Raw genomic sequence first — 19259 nt, forward strand, 5'->3', positions numbered from 1 at the left:
GTCAGGCGAGCCTCCCAGGATGGGGAGGGCACCATGAGATGTTACTTATCCTTTCTGAGACAAAAACAACCTCTTCCCAGTCTTTAGGTATTTTAAACATAGTCTTAGCATGTAGCTGAAAAAAATGGGGGTTGGGAGAGTCAGGTCCAGACTGACCTAGTATGTGGAAAATAAGCAAGTAGGAGTGAAAGCATTGATTCTGGCAAATTCCCCAAGCCAAAATCTAAGTATAGGCCCATTTAAAAGTAGACTGGAGTTGCCAAGGCAGAATTTCCTTCTTAAAATTCAGATAATTAGTTGCTAGCAGTGCTGAATATTAAACAGGAAATTCAACTTCCAAAGATGTTTCAATAATAGAATTATGAAAACAATTCTATGAAGTGTTACATGCAAAGCACCAGCACCATAATAAGTAAAGGTATTGGAATTAACTAGGCCTTCATACAACACATACTAGTTGTGTGAACGCCAGCACATCACTTAACCACTTTAACCTCAGTGGTCACATATCTCTGGTTGTAACTACGTCTTTGTAAACAGGACTCTCTACTAACTCACCATGAATTCAAAGAAAAATAAATGTCCCTGATTCCTCTAGGCTAAACATTTATATAGAGAAAAACAAATTCAAATAAGCTATCAATGGAGATCTGTTAAGTACAATATAGCTGTGGTAAATGGACACCTTGTCTTGCTTGAAGGCTGTACTCCAGAAAAGAAACAAAGTCAAAATTCTTAAATTTTGAAACCAGATCATTAATTTTCTTGAATGTTACTTCCGTTTTCCAAATTTTCACAGATACAGCAGGCAAATGCAATTAATGCTTGCATTTTATTAAATCAAATTGCAGGGGAATAGAAAACAAAACAAAACAGACTAATTTGCTTTCCTTTGCTAACCTTCAGACTTATAGTTTGCCCTTAAACATTTCTAGTTCACTCTTTTCTTGAGTTATGTGTTCGAGGAAGTTGTATAAGGTTCATATATGATTCACCTGATGTTTACTCAGCTTTCTCATATGCTAGAAACCAGAACATTTCCACTGAAATGGAGAAGAGAATTAGTAATGACTTTTTCAGCATTGAAAGATGTAGGAGCCTGAAATAATGGCCTTATAAGAATGTCCACATTCCTAATCCCTAGATCCTGTGTATATGCCACTTTCCATAGCAAAAGAGGGCTTTGCAGATGTGATTAAAGATTTTGAGATGAGGAGATTTTCCTGGATTATCTGGTTGGGTCCAATGTAATCACAAGAATCCTAGTAAGAGGGACACTGGAGGGTCAGAATGAGCAAAGGAGATGTGATGATAGAAGCAGAGGCCAGTGATGGCATTGCTGGAAGGGGCTATGAACCCAGAATGTGGGCAGTCTCTAGAAGCCGTGAAGGGCAAGGAAAAAATTCTCCTTAAGAGCCTCTAGAAGGAGCACAGTCCTGCTGATACCTTGGTTTTAACCTAGAAGACCAAATTTCAGACTTCTGACCTCCAGAACTTTAAGGCAATACATTTGCATTGTTTTAAGCCACTAAGTTTGTGGTGATTTGGCCAGGCGCAGTGGCTCACACCTGTAATCCCAGCACTTTGGGAGGCCGAGGTGGGTGGATCACTTGAGGTCAGGAGTTTCAGACCAGCCAGGCCAACATGGTGAAACCCTGTCTCTACTAAAAATACAAAAATTAGCTGGGTGTGGTGCCATGTGCCTGTAATCTCAGCTACTTGGGAGGCTGAGGCAGTAGAATCCCTTGAGCCTGGGAGGCGGAGGTTGCAGTGAGCGAAGATTGCACCACTGCACACTAGCCTGGGCGACAGAGTGAGACTCCATCTCAAAAAAAAAAAAAAAAAAGTTTGTGGTGATTTGTTACACCAGCAATAGGAAATTAATACAAACAGCAATCCTGAAGTACTGATAATCTTTAAAGCAGAAGGTGTAGGGAGTTGCTAGTCCAGACAGGTGTATGCTAAAAATTTAGAGCAGTAGAAGCTGTTTGCCTGGTTGACACTGGACATGCCGGGTGAGAAAACCTCCCCTCATAATCAAGTTCTTCATCAGCTCCATGAGCTTATTCTTTTGACAACCCTCGCCCTGTTCACGGAAATAAATCTGAAAGCTGGTGACCAAATCAGCTTTTTGTAACTCCAGTGTATTCATAGAAAATTTGCTATTCCAGAGCCAACCATGCTCTGTCCAAATGATTTAACCAGTGAGTTTGGCAACAGTCAGGTAACAGCCCCAGTGGGTAGGGGGAACCTTTCCATTGAGCTGTAGAGGGGCAGATGATGTGTAGTTGGGAGTAGAGCATATCTAACTTTGAGAACTAAAATACCAAGCACCTTGTCCTTTGTGGGTAAATTGAGCAAGTAGCTAGCTTCAGAAACAAGTCATAAACTGAGTCACCTACAAAACTCTACTAAAATAAAGTAAAAGCATAGATTTTGGAATTTAACAGTTCAAGGTTATATTTCTTTCTTAGCTGTGTGTGTCACTCTGGGAAAATTATTTAATCTTTCTAAAGCTCAATTTCCTTTTCTTAAAAATGAGTATAACATTTACCTCATAGGGTTGTAAGGATTAGGTGAATTAAGTATTCAAGGAGATTAGCACACAGTGAAAGCTTAATAAATGTTATCAATTATGGTTAATTTTTATTCTTTCAATCCCCTATCCACCGTGTACCCAGAGCAGCCAATACATATCTCTGCCTTAGTGTCTCTCTATTAAAATTATAGATGATGAGAATGTAAAGCCTTCAAAGGCAGAGACCCAGTCTTATTCATTGCATTCATTGTTTTATTCTTAGCATCTAGCAAAGCATCTGGCCTGTTTGGGGCTCTCAAAATTTATTTATTTATTTATTTATTTTGAGACAGAGTCTTACTGTGTCACCCAGGCTGGAGTGCAGTGGTATAATCTCAGCTCACTGCAACCTCCGCCTCCCGGGTTCAAGGGATTCTCCTGCCTCAGGCTCCTAAGTAGCTGGGACTACAGGTGCAGGCCACCACACCCAGCTAATTTTTGTATTTTTAGTAGAGATGGGGTTTCAGCACGTTGGCCAGACTGGTCTCAAACTTCTGACCTCAAGTGATCCACCTGCCTCGGCCTCTCAAAGTGTTGAGACTACAGGGGTGAGCCATTGCACCCGGCCCTCAAATTTTTAATAAGTGTTTATGAACTAATCTGATCTGTGAGTTAGGAAGGATCTGAGATGTCAGCCATGATCTGTGATTATAGGATTTTTCCAGCTGTGACCCATTAGGTGGAGAAATAAATTCAGTGAATCAGAGCCAACATTTTATTTTTAAAGAAAAAGAATAGAATAGCAAATATTAGAGTGCAAAACACATGGTAAAGTTAAGTATTGTTACAAGAAACTTTGTTTGTTACATATGTAAGTGTACTTGGTTGCAATGTAAATATATTACTTATTGTGAGTAGTGGTTAAAAAAAAAAAGGTGAACATTCTGATTGTTCCACCTTGCCAGCATTTGCTATTTTCTATCTTTAATTTCAGCCATTCTGATATGTATACAGCAGCATGGTGTTGTGGTTCTAATTCGCATTTCCCTGATAACTAGTGATGTGGAGCACCTTTTCACTATGTTCCCCCTTTGGATACCCTCTTTTTTTTTTTTGAGACGGAGGCTCGCTCTGTCGCCCAGGCTGGAGTGCAGTGGCGCGATCTCAGCTCACTGCAAGCTCCGCCTCCCGGGTTCAGGCCATTCTCCTGCCTCAGCCTCCCGAGTAGCTGGGACTACAGGCACCTTCAACCACGCCCGGTTAATTTTTTGTATTTTTAGTAGAGACGGGGTTTCATCATGTTGGCCAGGATGGTATGAATCTCCTGACCTCGTGATCCACCCACCTCGGCCTCCCAAAGTGCTGGGATTACAGGCGTGAGCCACCGCGCCCGGCCTGGATACCCTCTTTAGGAATCTCTTTTGTAATCTCTTAAAAAAAAAAAAAAACAAACAATCTGGCAGTATTTACTAAATCTGAACATGCATTTCCTATTACCCAGAAATCATACTTCTACTTATTTACTCAACAGAAATGTGTACATATGTTCATCAAAAGACCTGTACAGAAATGTTCATAGCAACACTGTTTATAATAGCTCCAAACTGGAAATTGCCCAAGTGCCTATTAAGAATAGAATGGATGAATAAATTAGATATATTTATACACAATAGAAGCCTATTTAAAAGCAAGAATAAATGGACTACAATACCATATAAAAGTATAGAACTCCAAAAGCAAGATTGAGTGAAAGAAGCCACATACGAAAGAGTACATGGTGTATAATTTCATTTACATTAAGTTCAAAACTAGGCAAAATTATTCTATGGTGTTAAAAATTAGGATAATAATTATCCTTGGAGTCATCAGGAGGGCTTCAGGGATGCTGGTAATGTTCCCTTTTTCTATCTGAATGCCCATCCCATGAGTATAATCAGTTTGTCAAATTAATTGGACTGTAAATATATAATTTGTGATTTTTCCAAATCATTTCTGAATTTGTCTGAAATTGTTACATGTAAACATAAAATTTTTAAAACTTAATAATACTTTTTTCTTCAAGTGTGAAAAACACTGGCAGAGAGCAAAAGGCCCTGATACACTCACTCACATCACCATCAAGTGGTCATCTAGCCTTTGCCTGAGTAACTCCAGGGTCAACAATCTCTTTACTGCCCATACTGCCCAGGCAGCTAACTTGTTAGAAAGCTTTTTTTTTAATTTTTTTTTTTGAGATGGAGTCTCGCTCTGTCGCCCAGGCTGGAATGCAGTGGCGCGATCTCCGCTCACTGCAAGCTCCGCTTCCCGGGTTCACGCCATTCTCCTGCCTCAGACTCCCAAGTAGCTGGGACTACAGGCGCCCGCCACCACGCCCGGCTAATTTTTTGTGTTTTTTAGTAGAGAGGGGGTTTCACTGTGTTAGCCAGGATGGTCTCAATCTCCTGACTTCATGATCTGCCCCCCTCGGCCTCCCAAAGTGCTGGGATTATAGGCGTGAGCCACCGGCGCCAGGCTTTTTTTTTTTTTGAGGCGGAGTTTCGCTTTTGTTGCCCAGGCTGGAGTGCAATGGCGTGATCTCGGCTCACCACAAACTTCTCCTCCCGGGTTCAAGCGATTCTCCTGCCTCAGCCTCCGGAGTAGCTGGGATTATAGGCATGTGCCACCACGCCCGGCTAATTTTGTATTTTAGTAGAGATGGGGTTTCTCCATGTTGGTCAGGCTGGTCTCGAACTCCCGACCTCAGGTGATCCGCCTGCCTCAGCCTCCCAAAGTGCTGGGATTACAAGCATGAGCCACTGCACTCGGCCAGAAATCTTTTTCTTTACACTGAGCCATAACTTGCCTCCCCACAACTCGCTTGCATCGGTTGTTCTGTCCTTCTAAGAGATTCTAAAGTGATTCAATCCCTCTACCACCAATAGCTCTTCGGAAATTTGAAGGAAGCTACCACATCCTCCCCACTCCCAGTCGTCATTTCTCTGGACTCAGGAGTCCCAGGTCCTTTGGCCATCCCTCAAGGCATGGCTTTGAGTTCCCTCCTGTCTCTTGATTATACTTATTTTACCTAATGATCCCAGAACTAAGCACAGTCCTCTCGGAGAGGCCCAAGAAGAGCAGAAAGGAGCCAAAAGTAAAAGCATCACTTTTGATCTAGACAGAATCTAGACAGCCTACTTCTTCTGTCAACAAACCCTAAGCTTCAATTTGCTCCTTCTTTAATATTCACATTATACCATTCACTCCTGTTGAGCTTATCAACTAAAAGCACCCAAGTCTTTTGCATAAGCCCCAAATTTACCTTCTGTGTTTGTACCGTCTTCACTCTCTCAGGAGTCAGAGCGCTCATTTGGCCCCACCCCAATTCTCCAAAGCTAAATCCCACAGATAGAAGCGTATCTGTTATAGAGACACCGCTGGAATAGTCTCCCTACCCTCCCACCCACTTAAAAACAGAAACGAAGTCTTTGTCTCAATACATGGTCTCTTATCCTTACCCTTTCCTTGGATGGGGCTTCATTTTAAAGTGTGTTTGGGGGAAGGACTGGAAGAAAACGCAGTTTCACAGGCCATCTCCAAAATCTGACCTAAAAGCCAACTGTTGCCTGGCCTCAATAAAGCCTGAGCAGTGTGGTGCCCTGATCTCTTTGCTTCTCCATTCCTCCCCCAAGTGGGCTCCAACTGGAGGTTGTGGAGATGAGTGCTGCTGGGCTCTGCTCACTCAGTCCCTTTGCCTTTGTGTGAGTAGTGAGAGATGAGGCTGAGAAGGAAAACGTGGCAGGGTGAGAATAAACCTGATATTGTTCAAACATCTGACATCAAACATATCTCTCAAGAAGACCTACTGGAATCCCTCTAGCCACACGAACAAGGAAACGACAGAGAAACATTTCTACAGAAAGTTCCAGGCAGCCTCCCTGGGTATTTTTAACATCAGGACTCGGTGGAGGAGAGATTCATTAAGCAAGGGAAACCCCGGAAAACAGAACATGTGAAAATGACCAAGAGAGGTGGGCTGGGAACCAGGCAGGGCGAGGCGACAGAAAAGGGAAGCTGTCACTGGGCCCTGGTGGTGAGGGGCGACCTCTCCCTAAGGGCGCTGGGGGAGGGGAGGGAGGAGGACCACCAAGTCTGGAGTGCGGCGAGAAGGAAACAGCCCACCTACCTCGTCCAGGTCTGCTCCATTTTCCAGGCTCTTTCCTTAGTCTCAGGGCGCTCCTCACCCGGGAGGGGAAGCAGCCTGGGAAAATGAGAAGCCTTGCCCACGAATCTCCAGCGCAAAAAGCAGCAGCTTTTTCCTCCCCAGCTCCTTCTTTCTGCGTCGGCGGCGAAGAGAGAGCTCTGCTCTCTGCTTTTTTAGAAAATGGATTTGACGTGGCCGAACCTGCGGCTAGCCGTGCGACCCGCACAAGGGAGGGACTGTTCTCAGTAGGAGGCTGGACTCGGAGCGGCGCGGCGCCCGGGGCTGTTTCGTGAGCTGGAGCCAGCGGCTGCCCCGGCGGCGGTGCGCGCACTCTCCAGGCTGAGACACGACTGGCTGGCACGAGTTGCTTGGCACCAGCTGAGCTGTCAACCGCGAGCGGAGGCGGGGCTCCCGACAACCAGTGTGCTGGGGCAGAATCGGCCCAGGTTGCACACCCCCTGAACCACCCTCGCGTCTCCCCGACCCCTCTCTCGCTGGCTCAGATGAATGATGACGGCAGAGGGCAGAGAGCTTAGAGGACGCCGTACCAAGCCCATCCCAACGAAGGGCTTAGAATACAATCAACCAACTACAGGAAGAATTTGTAGAGGAGGTTTTCCTGTGTGTCTGCATCGCCCCACCCACAGGTAACCCTAGAGCCAGAGATGGAGCCTAGGAAGGTTTAGGAGCAATCCCGGCTGAATGCAGATGTACACCCTACGTGGTCATGGAACACGATGTTGTCTTCCTAGAGATGTGACATGCCAGTTTCACCATTAATCTAGGGACAGGACCCTTCATCAGGAAGGGAAGCATCCCAACAAAACCTTACAGACTTATTAGCTGCCTGTATCTCAGACGAGATTCTCCTGTTTTAGGGTATTCTACCTCCTCGTTTTTCAATTTCGCCGGCAACTGGGCTCTACCAATAGCTTCAAGGATGGAGAAGCTTCCTGACTCCCAGAACACTAGAAAAGCCTCAAGACAGTAGCCATCAGGACCTAGACACTCCCTTGTGACTGTTTTAAGACCATGGAAAAGGGCTCTTTGGAGATGGCATTGCCTCAGGCCCTGTACCATGTACTTATGTATCAAGATTTAAACAAGGTAGACATACTATAATTAGAGTGCTTGCCGCCCTGAAGCTCCTTTTTAGCTTTCAAATAAGACCGTTTTATTAAATGACATAATCACTGTTATTATTAGCATTATCACTGACCTTTTTTTAATTTGCAAAAGGCTTTATAGTGCCCATATGTGGCAATGTTAATTTCATTGTACTTGTTTCAAAGATGATAAATTTGAGACCCCAAAAGGCCCAAAGTCTCTGCTAAGGTTCTGATACAGGCTGTGTTCTCCATTGGATGGCCCCAGAGATATGTTCCCTGAATTTCTAAAGATACGACCCACAAGACTTCTCCAGGATAAATTTATTCTTTCAGGCCTCCTAGGCATTTAATTCAGGAAGAACCTGGCATGCCTGGGTATTGGTGAGACTGTGGGGAGTCTGTGTCCTTGGGGGAACCTGTCATCTGTCTGTTATCTCTTGGATTGGTTCCCCTACATACTAGTACAAAGTAGGGGTGGGGAGGGGAGGATAACAAAACATTTGAAGGTTTAGCAGAACTGACTAAAAAGCCCCTAGTCTAGGCTCCTCCAACACTTGATTTATTGGTAGGACCACACTGCTCCAGAGCTCAAAATGTTACCAGGAAAAATTTCAAGGTCCAGTTTGATCTTAGACAAGGCTCACAGGCCACCTGTCTTGAAAAGAATATCCTGTTGCCTCTGATGGGGGGGAAGAAAAGGCAGGGAGAGTCAGATTTCCATCCTTCATACCAAAGTTGGGGCTATATTTAGCTTTGTCTCAAATCAAATTATGGGCTACCGAGTTGTGGAGAGGAACTCTGTCTACAGGCAGCTCACTGGATTCAAGAAATGATAGCACTAACTAGGTGAGCTGTGGGGTCTCAGAAGTGACGCTAGAAAATATGCTCATGTATTTTTAAAATAAGTTTTTTCAAAAGTTTATAGCACATTCATTGTAAAAACATTAGAAAAATACAGAAAGTTATATAGATTACTCAGAATACCCAGGGGTCTCCAATATTAAAAATGTGTTGCATTTTTTCCCACTCTTTAAAAAATGCATCTTTTAATCCAAACACCAACTCTCTCTTACACACATGGGTATATTCTTGAGAAGAGAAATTTCCTTGTTGTTTTAAAAATTATACTTATTGTCAAAAGAACAATTTTTTTGTGTTAGATTTCAGAAGAAAAATATTCACCCAATAACCACTGCTACAGCACAAATGTTTAAATTTTTCCAAATTCCCTTTAGTCATTATCTATATATATTAAATATCTATTTACATAATTATGATTACAGCTTAGGTATATGTTTATATTCTCCTTCTTTCACTTAGTAAATATTTGTCCATGTTTTTAGGGAAAGTTCATAGTTATTATTCTAATGATTGTACAATATTTTATAATATTAGTAGAACCATAGATTACTTAAAATATTCTATTATTGCATAGTTACACTGTTTCTGATATTAGACTGTTATAAATAATGCCTTAATGAAGAGCTTTCTGCCTTTATCATTCTCCTTTTTTGAATTATGCTATGGTTGAATGTATGTGTGCCTTCAAAATTCATACATTGGTACTTAATACCAAGTGTTATAGTACTACAAGGTGGGGCCTTTTAGGAAGTGATAAGGCATGAACACTCCACTCTCATGAATGGGATTAGTGCTCTTACAAAAGAGGTTGAAGGGATTGCTCTGGTCCCTTTTGTCCTCTGTCCCTCCAGCTATGTGAGGACACAGCGTCTGTGGCAACAAGGAGCCATCTTGGGAGCAGAGAGCAAGCTCTTCCAGACACTGAATCTGCCAGTACCTTGATCTTGGCCCAGCCTTCTGAACTGTGAGAAATAAATTGCTATTATTTACAAATGATCCAGTCTAAGCTATTTTGCTATAGCAGCAGGAATGGACTAAAGACAATTTTCCTGGGATAAAAGGACTTTCTAATTTTATTATTTTAGCCTCAAGAGCACTAGAAATTCTTTTAATTTTTTTCCTTATTTAATTTGTAAATAATTGGATAGTTATATTTTAGTTCTAGATCTAGCTAGTATATGAATAATGTAACACCATCTCATTTTGCTTTACATTTCTTAGAATACTAGCTAGTAAGGTCTTATTTCATATCCTTTCTTGGAAACCATATCTGTAGTAGCCAGTCTCATGAAATCCTTGTGTTGAGTCACTGTATTAGTCATCTTTTTGCTGAAACAATGCTGCTCAACAAAGAACTCCCCAATCTCAATATTATACAACATACATCCATTTCTCCCTCAAGGATCTATAGTTTAGGTATGGATTGGTTTAAGTCTGTCATTTTTGTGGCAGAGTGCAGGAGTGCAAGAGAGTTGGCAGAGACTCATGATGACTGGTCTCTGCTCAGAACTGGCACACTCTCACTTCTGCCATTTTCCATTCACCAAAGTAAGTAATATGGCCAAGTCCAAAGTCATTGGTGCAGAAAAGTACAGTCTGCCCACAGAGTGCAGGAGGGGAGAGTAATATTTGTGGAACAATAATGCAATCCACCAGTCACTATACGTGCTCCTTTCTTGCTTTTTGTTAAGCTTTTCTCCTTGTGGATACATGGTAACTTTATTCTTCCTCATCCCATTTTAACTTAGCTATGGCTTTTGAACAGTGAAATGTAACTTGTTTTGCTGGCTGAAACGTGAGAGGAAGTCTCATGTGGTCACTTCTAGGAAGAACGCAGACATTTTTAAGAGCTAGTACATAATTGGCCCTTTTCAGTTTCCACTGTTTTATTGATTCTTGAAGATCAATAAGATGAAGCTTTCATCAACCTAGGTCCCTGAGTTACTGTGATGGTCAGAGCCTTCCTGCTAACCCTAATTGAACATGTAGAATGAGCAAGAAATTCATTTTTGTTGTTTTAAGTTACTGAGATTTGGGGATTATTTATTACTGGAGCATAATCTGGCCTAACACATTGCTTTTTATTTCCATTTTGCAACCAAGGATTGTTATGTGTGTGTCTGCTCTCAGTTTTCTGTCTTAGAACTCAAATAACCTGGGTAAATGATGTTGATAAATTAAACTATTCATTTTATTCTTTCCTGAAGGCACTGCTCTTAGTTTGGTCAACTGATTGTGCTTCAGGGAATACCTGAATTGATGATAAGGGACAAAAAATCAGAAGGTGTCACAGTCTTTACAGTCAGCTCCAAATATTCCAATGATACTTTTACCTTTCATTCAGTTTTTAAAATTCATTTTCCTTTTCTTCTCTCCAACTTGTTTCTGGGTAAAAAGGACTATTGATGTTGATATAGTTTACTGCCTAATCTATACATCAATAATAAAAATAGCTATGTCTAATGTATTTTTGCCAGATCCTCCTCTAACAATTTTGTGTGTACTAACTCTTTTCATCCTCGCAGCAGTCTTTTGAGGTAGGCTCTAGTTAATGCCCACTTTACAAATGACTAATGTGGAGCACAGGGAGGTAAATTATACTGCCTACATTCACAAAGCTGATCGATGGCAAAGCTGAGATTTGAAACCAATCAGTTTTGTTTCAGAATGGCCTGCCTAACCATTTTGCATACTGTTTCCCTGATTTTGACACGTAACATTCGCTGGGACTTAGATAGGAGGACAATATGTCTGCAACATCTGTCACTTCAGTGATCCCTGTGATCTCTTGGTTAGTCAGAACATGATGTCTTCTTGATCCATCACAGCTCCATGTCTGTCTCTCTAACCTTGGGTTTAAAAAACAAATGTCCTTTCCAGACAAAGAGGCATCATTCTGAGATCAAGGATACAGTGTCTGCAGTAGATTAAAGACGACCACAAATTACTTGCTACTTCTCCCATTGAGAGGTGGAATCTAATTCTCCTCCCTTTAGTATGGGCTACCCTTAGAGACTTACTTGACTAATAGAATACAGCAGAAGAGATGTCTGACTGGCCAGGCTAGGTAAGTAAGAAGCCTTGTAGCTTCCATGTGAGACTCTTGGGACATATCTTCTAAGGCCTAAGCTGCTGGATAAGTCAAACTACCATGCTAGATAAACCATGTGCAGAGGCCATGAGACCACATGACAAGGGGAGGGGCCTAGCTGAGCACAACGACAAGCAGTTCCCATCAGGGTGCCAGGCATTATGTGTGAAGCAGTCTTCCATCAGCTGGACACAACTGAGCAACCCTAACTGTGGCCACTATGGAATAAATTTGCCCTGCTGAACCATGCTAGAATTATTGATTACCAAAATGATGAGATACAATAAATTGCTTATTGTGCTAAGTTTTGGAGTAGTTTACTAAGTAACAGTAGATAACTGGAACTAAATTTGGTATCTGAAAGTGGACTTTTGCTATAACAAAAACTGAAAACAAATGGCAATGACTTTGTACCTGGGTGCCACAGAAGCTAGAAAGGCCCCAAGAAAAAATGTTAGTGAATACTGGAAGGACATCGAGGAGACTGCTGGAGAGACTGAAGGACAGTAAAGAAAATACTATGGGGAGTGGCTGAAAAAATGACCTGTGTTATGTAGTCGCAGAAAGTTTTTGTCTTTGATAATGTGGGAAAATAGAAAAGGTGCCCAATGAATGGGAAGATCTGGCTAAGGAGATTTTCAGCAGAATTTCAAAAGTACAAAGAGGTTTATTTTAGCCACATTATTATAAGGTATTGCTAAAAAAAAAAAATAATAATAAAAGTGGGCTAAAAAAGGAGCCATTTGGTTTTTAAGCAGAATTTAGAGGAATTATAAAGAGGCAGGACTTGCTGGGTTCAGAAGAGATCGGGTGCATTCAGGGCGGCATGGCCGTAGACTTTGCTGGGTTCAAACATCAAACTGCTTCTCATCCTCAATCTCTCTAGACAGGAAAAGCTTTCAAAATAAGAAATGGCTTCAGGGCAAACATAAATTCCAAGATGTGACAGTTAGACCCATGATTAAGACCTCGATTAAGGTGGTGCCTCATATATCCTTTCGGTTAAACAAAAAGCCCTCTACAATCCTGGGCAACGTACCTCTCCACTGGACAAAAGAGTTTCTAAGAATTTTAAGGTTCTGTTATCCCACATCAGACTCACAGGTAGTCCAAGCAAGGTGAAAAAGCTGACTTCACAATGAAATGTGGGTGTGGCTTTTGCCTAGAAGAGTTGGTTATCAATTAGTATATAAGATGCATTAACATTTTTAAGTGAATTATACCTGCATGGACTGACTGAAAAGGATGAAGAGAGTACAGAGTGAAAAGATGCCTTTGGACCCTCAACCTGCCTCAGAGAAGCAGGCTGAGAAAGTTACCCAGCCAAAAACAAGGATTACTTCTTAGGGAAAAAGAAGAATGACTCGAAGAATGGAACCAAGAGCTCAGAGAACTGATGGAGAGCCAGAGGGAATCATTCCCAGGAGTAGGACTGGGCCCTAATCAAGGAACTGGTAATATGTACTCAGCTAGATTTCAAAATTGCTGTGGACTACTGACCACTGTATGCCTCTGTTCTCTGACTCTTTGAATGGGAGTGTCTGTTACGGTTATCCTATCTCTCTCATTGTTTCTTGGGTGTGAGAGCCCCAGTGACTTCAGATCAAGGGGAACTATACTCAAGGAGCTGAGTGCCAGGAGCCTCATCATCACCTGTATTTGAGTTAGATGGTGAGAAAGTGGACTTCTAGGCTCATGCAATAAATGTCAGGAAACTTTTGAGGGCTTTAGGAGAGTGTGAGTTTATTTTGCTTGTGGTAATAATGTCTGTGGCCAGAGGAAAAGGAATGTGGTAGATTCAAGATGGCTACAAATTTTTTGCTACTTCTCTTATTCAGAGGTGGAATCTAATTCTCCTCCCTTGGATCTAAGCTGGTCTTCATGACTTACTTGACCAATAGAATGCAGTTCTAGGCCATGAACTCCTGAACCTGGGCAATAAGAAACCTTGCAGTTTCCACTAACCCTTTTGTTATACTGAGCTGCCATGAAAGAAATCCGACTACCTTGCTGGAGCTATAGAGAGGAGGGGTCTTGAGGCCACCAGCAGTCCTCAAAAGCATCAGGCACAGAATATGAGTGAAGTTACCTGGGACCTCCAGAGCAGCCCTGCCTTCCACTGAATACCACCAGGTGATCCAGTCAATACTGCATGGGGAAAACAAATTGCTCAGCTGAGACCTGTCCAAATTACTGACCCACAAAATCATAAGATACAACAAAATCGTTGTTTTGAGCTACTGAATTTTGGGGTAGATTGTTTATGCAGGAATAGACAACTGAGACAATGCCTTAAAATGGACACAGTATTTCTGATGCATTATCTCATTCATTCATTCATTCAATAAATAATTACTGTGAACCATTATGTGTCAGGCACTACTCTTTATTCTAGAGACACAGTAGTTTAAAAAAAGGCCAGCAAAGACCTTGTTTTCATGGAGCTTACAATCTACTGGTTTAGATAGATAATAAGTAAAGAAATAACTACAATATGCCAGATGGTGATAAGGGCAATAAAGCTAAGTGAAGCATGTCAAGGGAGCATCCCAGCAAGACAACCCTTTTTTTATAGCAGAGAAAACAGAGTCTTAGAAAGATTAAATAATAGGCAGTAAGAGAAGCAAGTTCCCAGATACAATGAAACTGGAGTTTCACTTGATGAAAAACTGTTCAATAGAATTTATAAATTCAAATTGTTGTTCAGCGCAACAGAGGAACCTAATAGGCAGAAGTGTGGCTTGGATGGATGTTCCTGACTACCCAGGTTGTCCAAGTAAACTGTTGTATATCCAAGAATGAAAAGATCTGAGGTGGAGCCAAGATGGCCAAATAGGAACAGCTCCGGTCTAGAGCTCCCAGCGTAAGCGACGCAGAAGACGGGTGATTTCTGCATTGCCAACTGAGGTACCGGGCTCATCTCACTGAGGAGTGTCGGAAAGTGGGTGCAGGACAGTGGGTGCAGTGCACCCAGCGTGAGCCGAAGCAGGGTGAGGCATCACCTCACCTGGGAAGTGCAAGGGGTCAGGGAATTCCCTTTCGTAGTCAAAGAAAGGGGTGACAGATGGCACCTGGAAAATCGGGTCACTCCCACCCTAATACTGCACTTTTCAAACGGTCTTAGCAAACGGCACACCAGGAGATTACATCCCGTGCCTGGCTCCGAGGGTCCTACGCCCACGGAGCCTCCCTCATTGCTAGCACAGCAGTCTGAGATCAAACTGCAAGGCGGCAGCGAGGCTGGGGGAGGGGCGCCTGCCATTGCCTAGGCTGGATTAGGTAAACAAAGCAGCCCGGAAGCTTGAACTGGGTGGAGCCCACTGCAGCTCAAGGAGGCCTGCCTGCCTCTGTAGACTCCACCTCTGGGGGCAGAGAATACCCAAACAAAAGGCAGCAGAATCCTCTGCAGACTTAAATGTCCCTGTCTGACAACTTTGAAGAGAGTAATGGTTCTCCCAGCACTCAGCTTGAGATCTGAGAATGGACAGACTGCCTCCTCAAGTTGGTCCCTGACTCCCGAGTAGCCTAACTGGGAGGCACCCCCCAGTAGGGGCAGACTGACACCTCACATGGCCGGGAACTCCTCTGAGACAAAACTTCCAGAGGAACGATCAGGCAGCAACATTTGCTGCTCACCAGTATCTGCTGTTCTGCAGCCTCCACTGATACCCAGGCAAACAGGGTCTGGAGTGGACTTCCAGCAAACTCCAGCAGACCTGCAGCTGAGGGTCCTGACTGTTAGAAGGAAAATTAACAAACAGAAAAGACATCCACACTAAAACCCCATCTGTACGTCACCATCATCAAAGACCAAAGGTAGATAAAACCACAAAGATGGGGAAAAATAGAGCAGAAAAGCTGGAAACTCTAAAAATCAGAGCGCCTCCCCTCCTCCAAAGGAACACAGCTCCTCACCAGCAATGGAACAAAGCTGGACGGAGAATGACTTTGATGAGTTGAGAGAAGAAGGCTTCAGACGATCAAACTACTCTGAGCTAAAGGAGGAAGTTCGAACCCATGGCAAAGAAGTTAAAAACCGTGAAAAAAAATTAGACGAATGGCTAACTAGAATAACCAATGCAGAGAAGTCATTAAAGGACCTGATGGAGCTGACAACCAAGGCACGAGAACTATGTGATGAATGCAGAAGCCTCAGGAGCCGATTCGATCAACTGGAAGAAAGGGTATCAGTGATGGAAGATGAAATGAATGAAATGAAGCGAGAAGAAAAGTTTAGAGAAAAAAGAATAAAAGGAAACGAACAAAGCCTCTGAGAAATATGGGACTATGTGAAAAGACCAAATCTACGTCTGATTGGTGTACCTGAAAGTGACGGGGAGAATGGAACCAAGTTGGAAAACACTCTGCAGGATATAATCCAGGAGAACTTCCCCAATCTAGCAAGGCAGGCCAACATTCAAATTCAGGAAATACACAGAATGCCACAAAGGTACTCCTCGAGAAGAGCAACTCCAAGATAAATAATTGTCAGATTCACCAAAGTTGAAATGAAGGAAAAAATGTTAAGGGCAGCCAGAGAGAAAGGTCAGGTTACCCGCAAAGGGAAGCCCATCAGACTAACAGCTGATCTCTTGGCAGAAACTCTACAAGCCAGAAGAGAGTGGGGACCAATATTCAACATTCTTAAAGAAAAGAATTTTCAACCCAGAATTTCATATCCAGCCAAATGAAGCTTCATAAGTGAAGGAGAACTAAAATACTTTACAGACAAGCAAATGCTGAGAGATTTTGTCACCACCAGGCCTGCCCTAAAAGAGCTCCTGAAGGAAGCACTAAACATGGAAAGGAACAACCAGTACCAGCCACTGCAAAAACATGCCAAATTGTAAAGACCATTGAGGCTAGGAAGAAACTGCAGCAACTAAAGAGCAAAATAACCAGCTAACATCATAATGACAGGATCAAATTCACACATAACAATATTAACCTTAAATGTAAATGGGCTAAATGCTCCAATTAAAAGACACAGACTGGCAAATTGGATAAAGAGTCAAGACCCATCAGTGTGCTGTGATGAGGAAACCCGTCTCACGTGCAGAGACACACATAGGCTCAAAATAAAGGGATGGAGGAAGATCTGCCAAGCAAATGGAAAACAAAAAAAGGCAGAGGTTGCAATCCTAGTCTCTGATAAAACAGACTTTAAACCAACAAAGATCAAAAGAGAAAAAGAAGGCCATTACATAATGGTAAAGGGATCAATTCAACAAGAAGAGCTAACCATCCTAAATATATACGCGCCCAATTCAGGAGCACCCAGATTCATAAAGCAAGTCCTTAGAGACCTACAAAGAGACTTAGACTCCCACACAATAATAATGGGAAACTTTAACATCCCACTGTCAACATTAGACAGATCAACGAGACAGAAAGTTAACAAAGAAATCCAGGAATTGAACTCAGCTCTGCACCAGGTGGACCAAATAGACCTCTACAGGACTCTCCACCCCAAATCAACAGAATATACTTTCTTCTCAGCACCACACTGCACTTATTCCAAAATTGACCACATAGTTGGAAGTAAAGCACTCCTCAGCAAATGTAAAAGAACAGAAATTATAACAAACTGTCTCTCAGACCACAGTGCAATCAAATTAGAACTCAGGATTAAGAAACTCACTCAAAATCGCTCAACTACATGGAAACTGAACAACCTGCTCCTGAATGACTACTGGGTAAATAACGAAATGAAGGCAGAAATAAAGATGTTCTTTGAAACCAACGAGAACAAAGACACAACATACCAGAATCTCTGGGACACATTCAAAGCAGTGTGTAGAGGGAAATTTATAGCACTAAATGCCCACAAGAGAAAGCAGGAAAGATCTAAAATTGACACCCTAACATCACAATTAAAAGAACTAGAGAAGCAAGAGCAAACACATTCAAAAGCTAGCAGAAGGCAAGAAATAACTAAGATCAGAGCAGAACTAAAGGAAATAGAGACACAAAAAACCCTTCAAAAAATCAATGAATCCAGAAGCTGGTTTTTTGAAAAGATCAACAAAATTGATAGACTGCTAGCAAGACTAATAAAGAAGAAAAGAGAGAAGAATCAAATAGATGCAATAAAAAATGATAAAGGGGATATCACCACCGATCCCACAGAAATACATACTACCATCAGAGAATACTATAAACACCTCTACGCAAATAAACTAGAAAATCTAGAAGAAATGGATAAATTCCTCGACACATACACCCTCCCAAGACTAAACCAGGAAGAAGTTGAATCTCTGAATAGACCAATAACAGGCTCTGAAATTGAGGCAATAATTAATAGCTTACCAACCAAAAAAAGTCCAGGACCAGACGGATTCACAGCTGAATTCTACCAGAGGTACAAGGGGGAGCTGGTACTATTCCTTCTGAAACTATTCCAATCAATAGAAAATGAGGGAATCCTCCCTAACTCATTTTATGAGGCCAGCATCATCCTGATACCAAAGCCTGGCAGAGACACAACAAAAAAAGAGAATTTTGGACCAATATCCCTGATGAAAATTGATGCAAAAATCCTCAATAAAATACTGGCAAACTGAATCCAGCAGCACATCAAAAAGCTTATCCACCGTGATCAAGTGGGCTTCATCCCTGGGATGCAAGGCTGGTTCAACATATGCAAATTAATAAACGTAATCCAGCATATAAACAGAACCAACGACAAAAACCATATGATCATCTCAATAGATGCAGAAAAGGCCTTTGACAAAATTCAAGAACGCTTCATGCTAAAAACTCTCAATAAATTAGGTATTGATGGGACATACCTCAAAATAATAAGAGCTATCTATGATAAACCCACAGCCAATATCATACTGAATGGGCAAAAACTGGAAGCATTCCCTTTGAAAACTGGCACAAGACAGGGATGCCCTCTCTCACCACTCCTATCAACATGATGTTGGAAGTTCTGGCCAGGGCAATCAGGCAGGAGAAGGAAATAAAGGGCATTCAATTAGGAAAAGAGGAAGTCAAATTGTCCCTGTTTGCAGATGACATGATTGTATATCTAGAAAACCACATTGTCTCAGCCCACAATCTCCTCAAGCTGATAAGCAACTTCAGCAAAGTCTCAGGATACAAAATCAATGTGCAAAAATCACAAGCATTCTTCTACACCAATAACAGACAAACAGAGAGCCAAATCATGAGTGAACTCCCATTCACAATTGCTTCAAAGAGAATAAAATACCTAGAAATCCAACTTACAAGTGATGTGAGGGACCCCTTCAAGGAGAACTACAAACCACTGCTCGATGAAATAAAAGAGGATACAAACAAATGGAAGAACATTCCATGCTCATGGGTAGGAAGAATCAATATCGTGAAAATGGCCATACTGCCCAAGGTAATTTATAGATTCAATGCCATCCCCATCAAGCTACCAATGACTTTCTTCACCGAATTGGAGAAAACTACTTTAAAGTTCATATGGAACCAAAAAAGAGCTCGCATTGCCAAGTCAATCCTAAGCCA

The 19259-nt window shown here is 42.1% G+C and overlaps 1 protein-coding gene across 14 annotated transcripts in view; it reads right to left on the reverse strand.

The window, feature by feature from the left end:
- Positions 1 to 19259, reverse strand: part of LOC129030855 (myomegalin) — a 226010-nt gene that overhangs the window by 183699 nt on the left and 23052 nt on the right. For 3 of the 14 annotated variants that reach the window (XM_054476739.2, XM_054476744.2, XM_054476760.2), the window contains exon 1: positions 6681 to 6998. The exons of 9 other annotated variants lie outside the window; for them this stretch is intronic. In XM_054476739.2, coding sequence (XP_054332714.1) covers positions 6681 to 6700 — 20 coding nt within the window. In that variant the 5' untranslated portion in view covers positions 6701 to 6998. Of the gene's footprint in view, positions 1 to 6680; positions 7211 to 19259 lie in introns of those variants that run through there. 2 more of the 14 variants (XM_054476712.2, XM_054476731.2) reach the window with 2 other exon arrangements.

This window comes from Pongo pygmaeus, chromosome 1 (genome assembly GCF_028885625.2).
Source record: "Pongo pygmaeus isolate AG05252 chromosome 1, NHGRI_mPonPyg2-v2.0_pri, whole genome shotgun sequence".
Taxonomy (NCBI): Eukaryota; Metazoa; Chordata; class Mammalia; order Primates; family Hominidae; genus Pongo; species Pongo pygmaeus.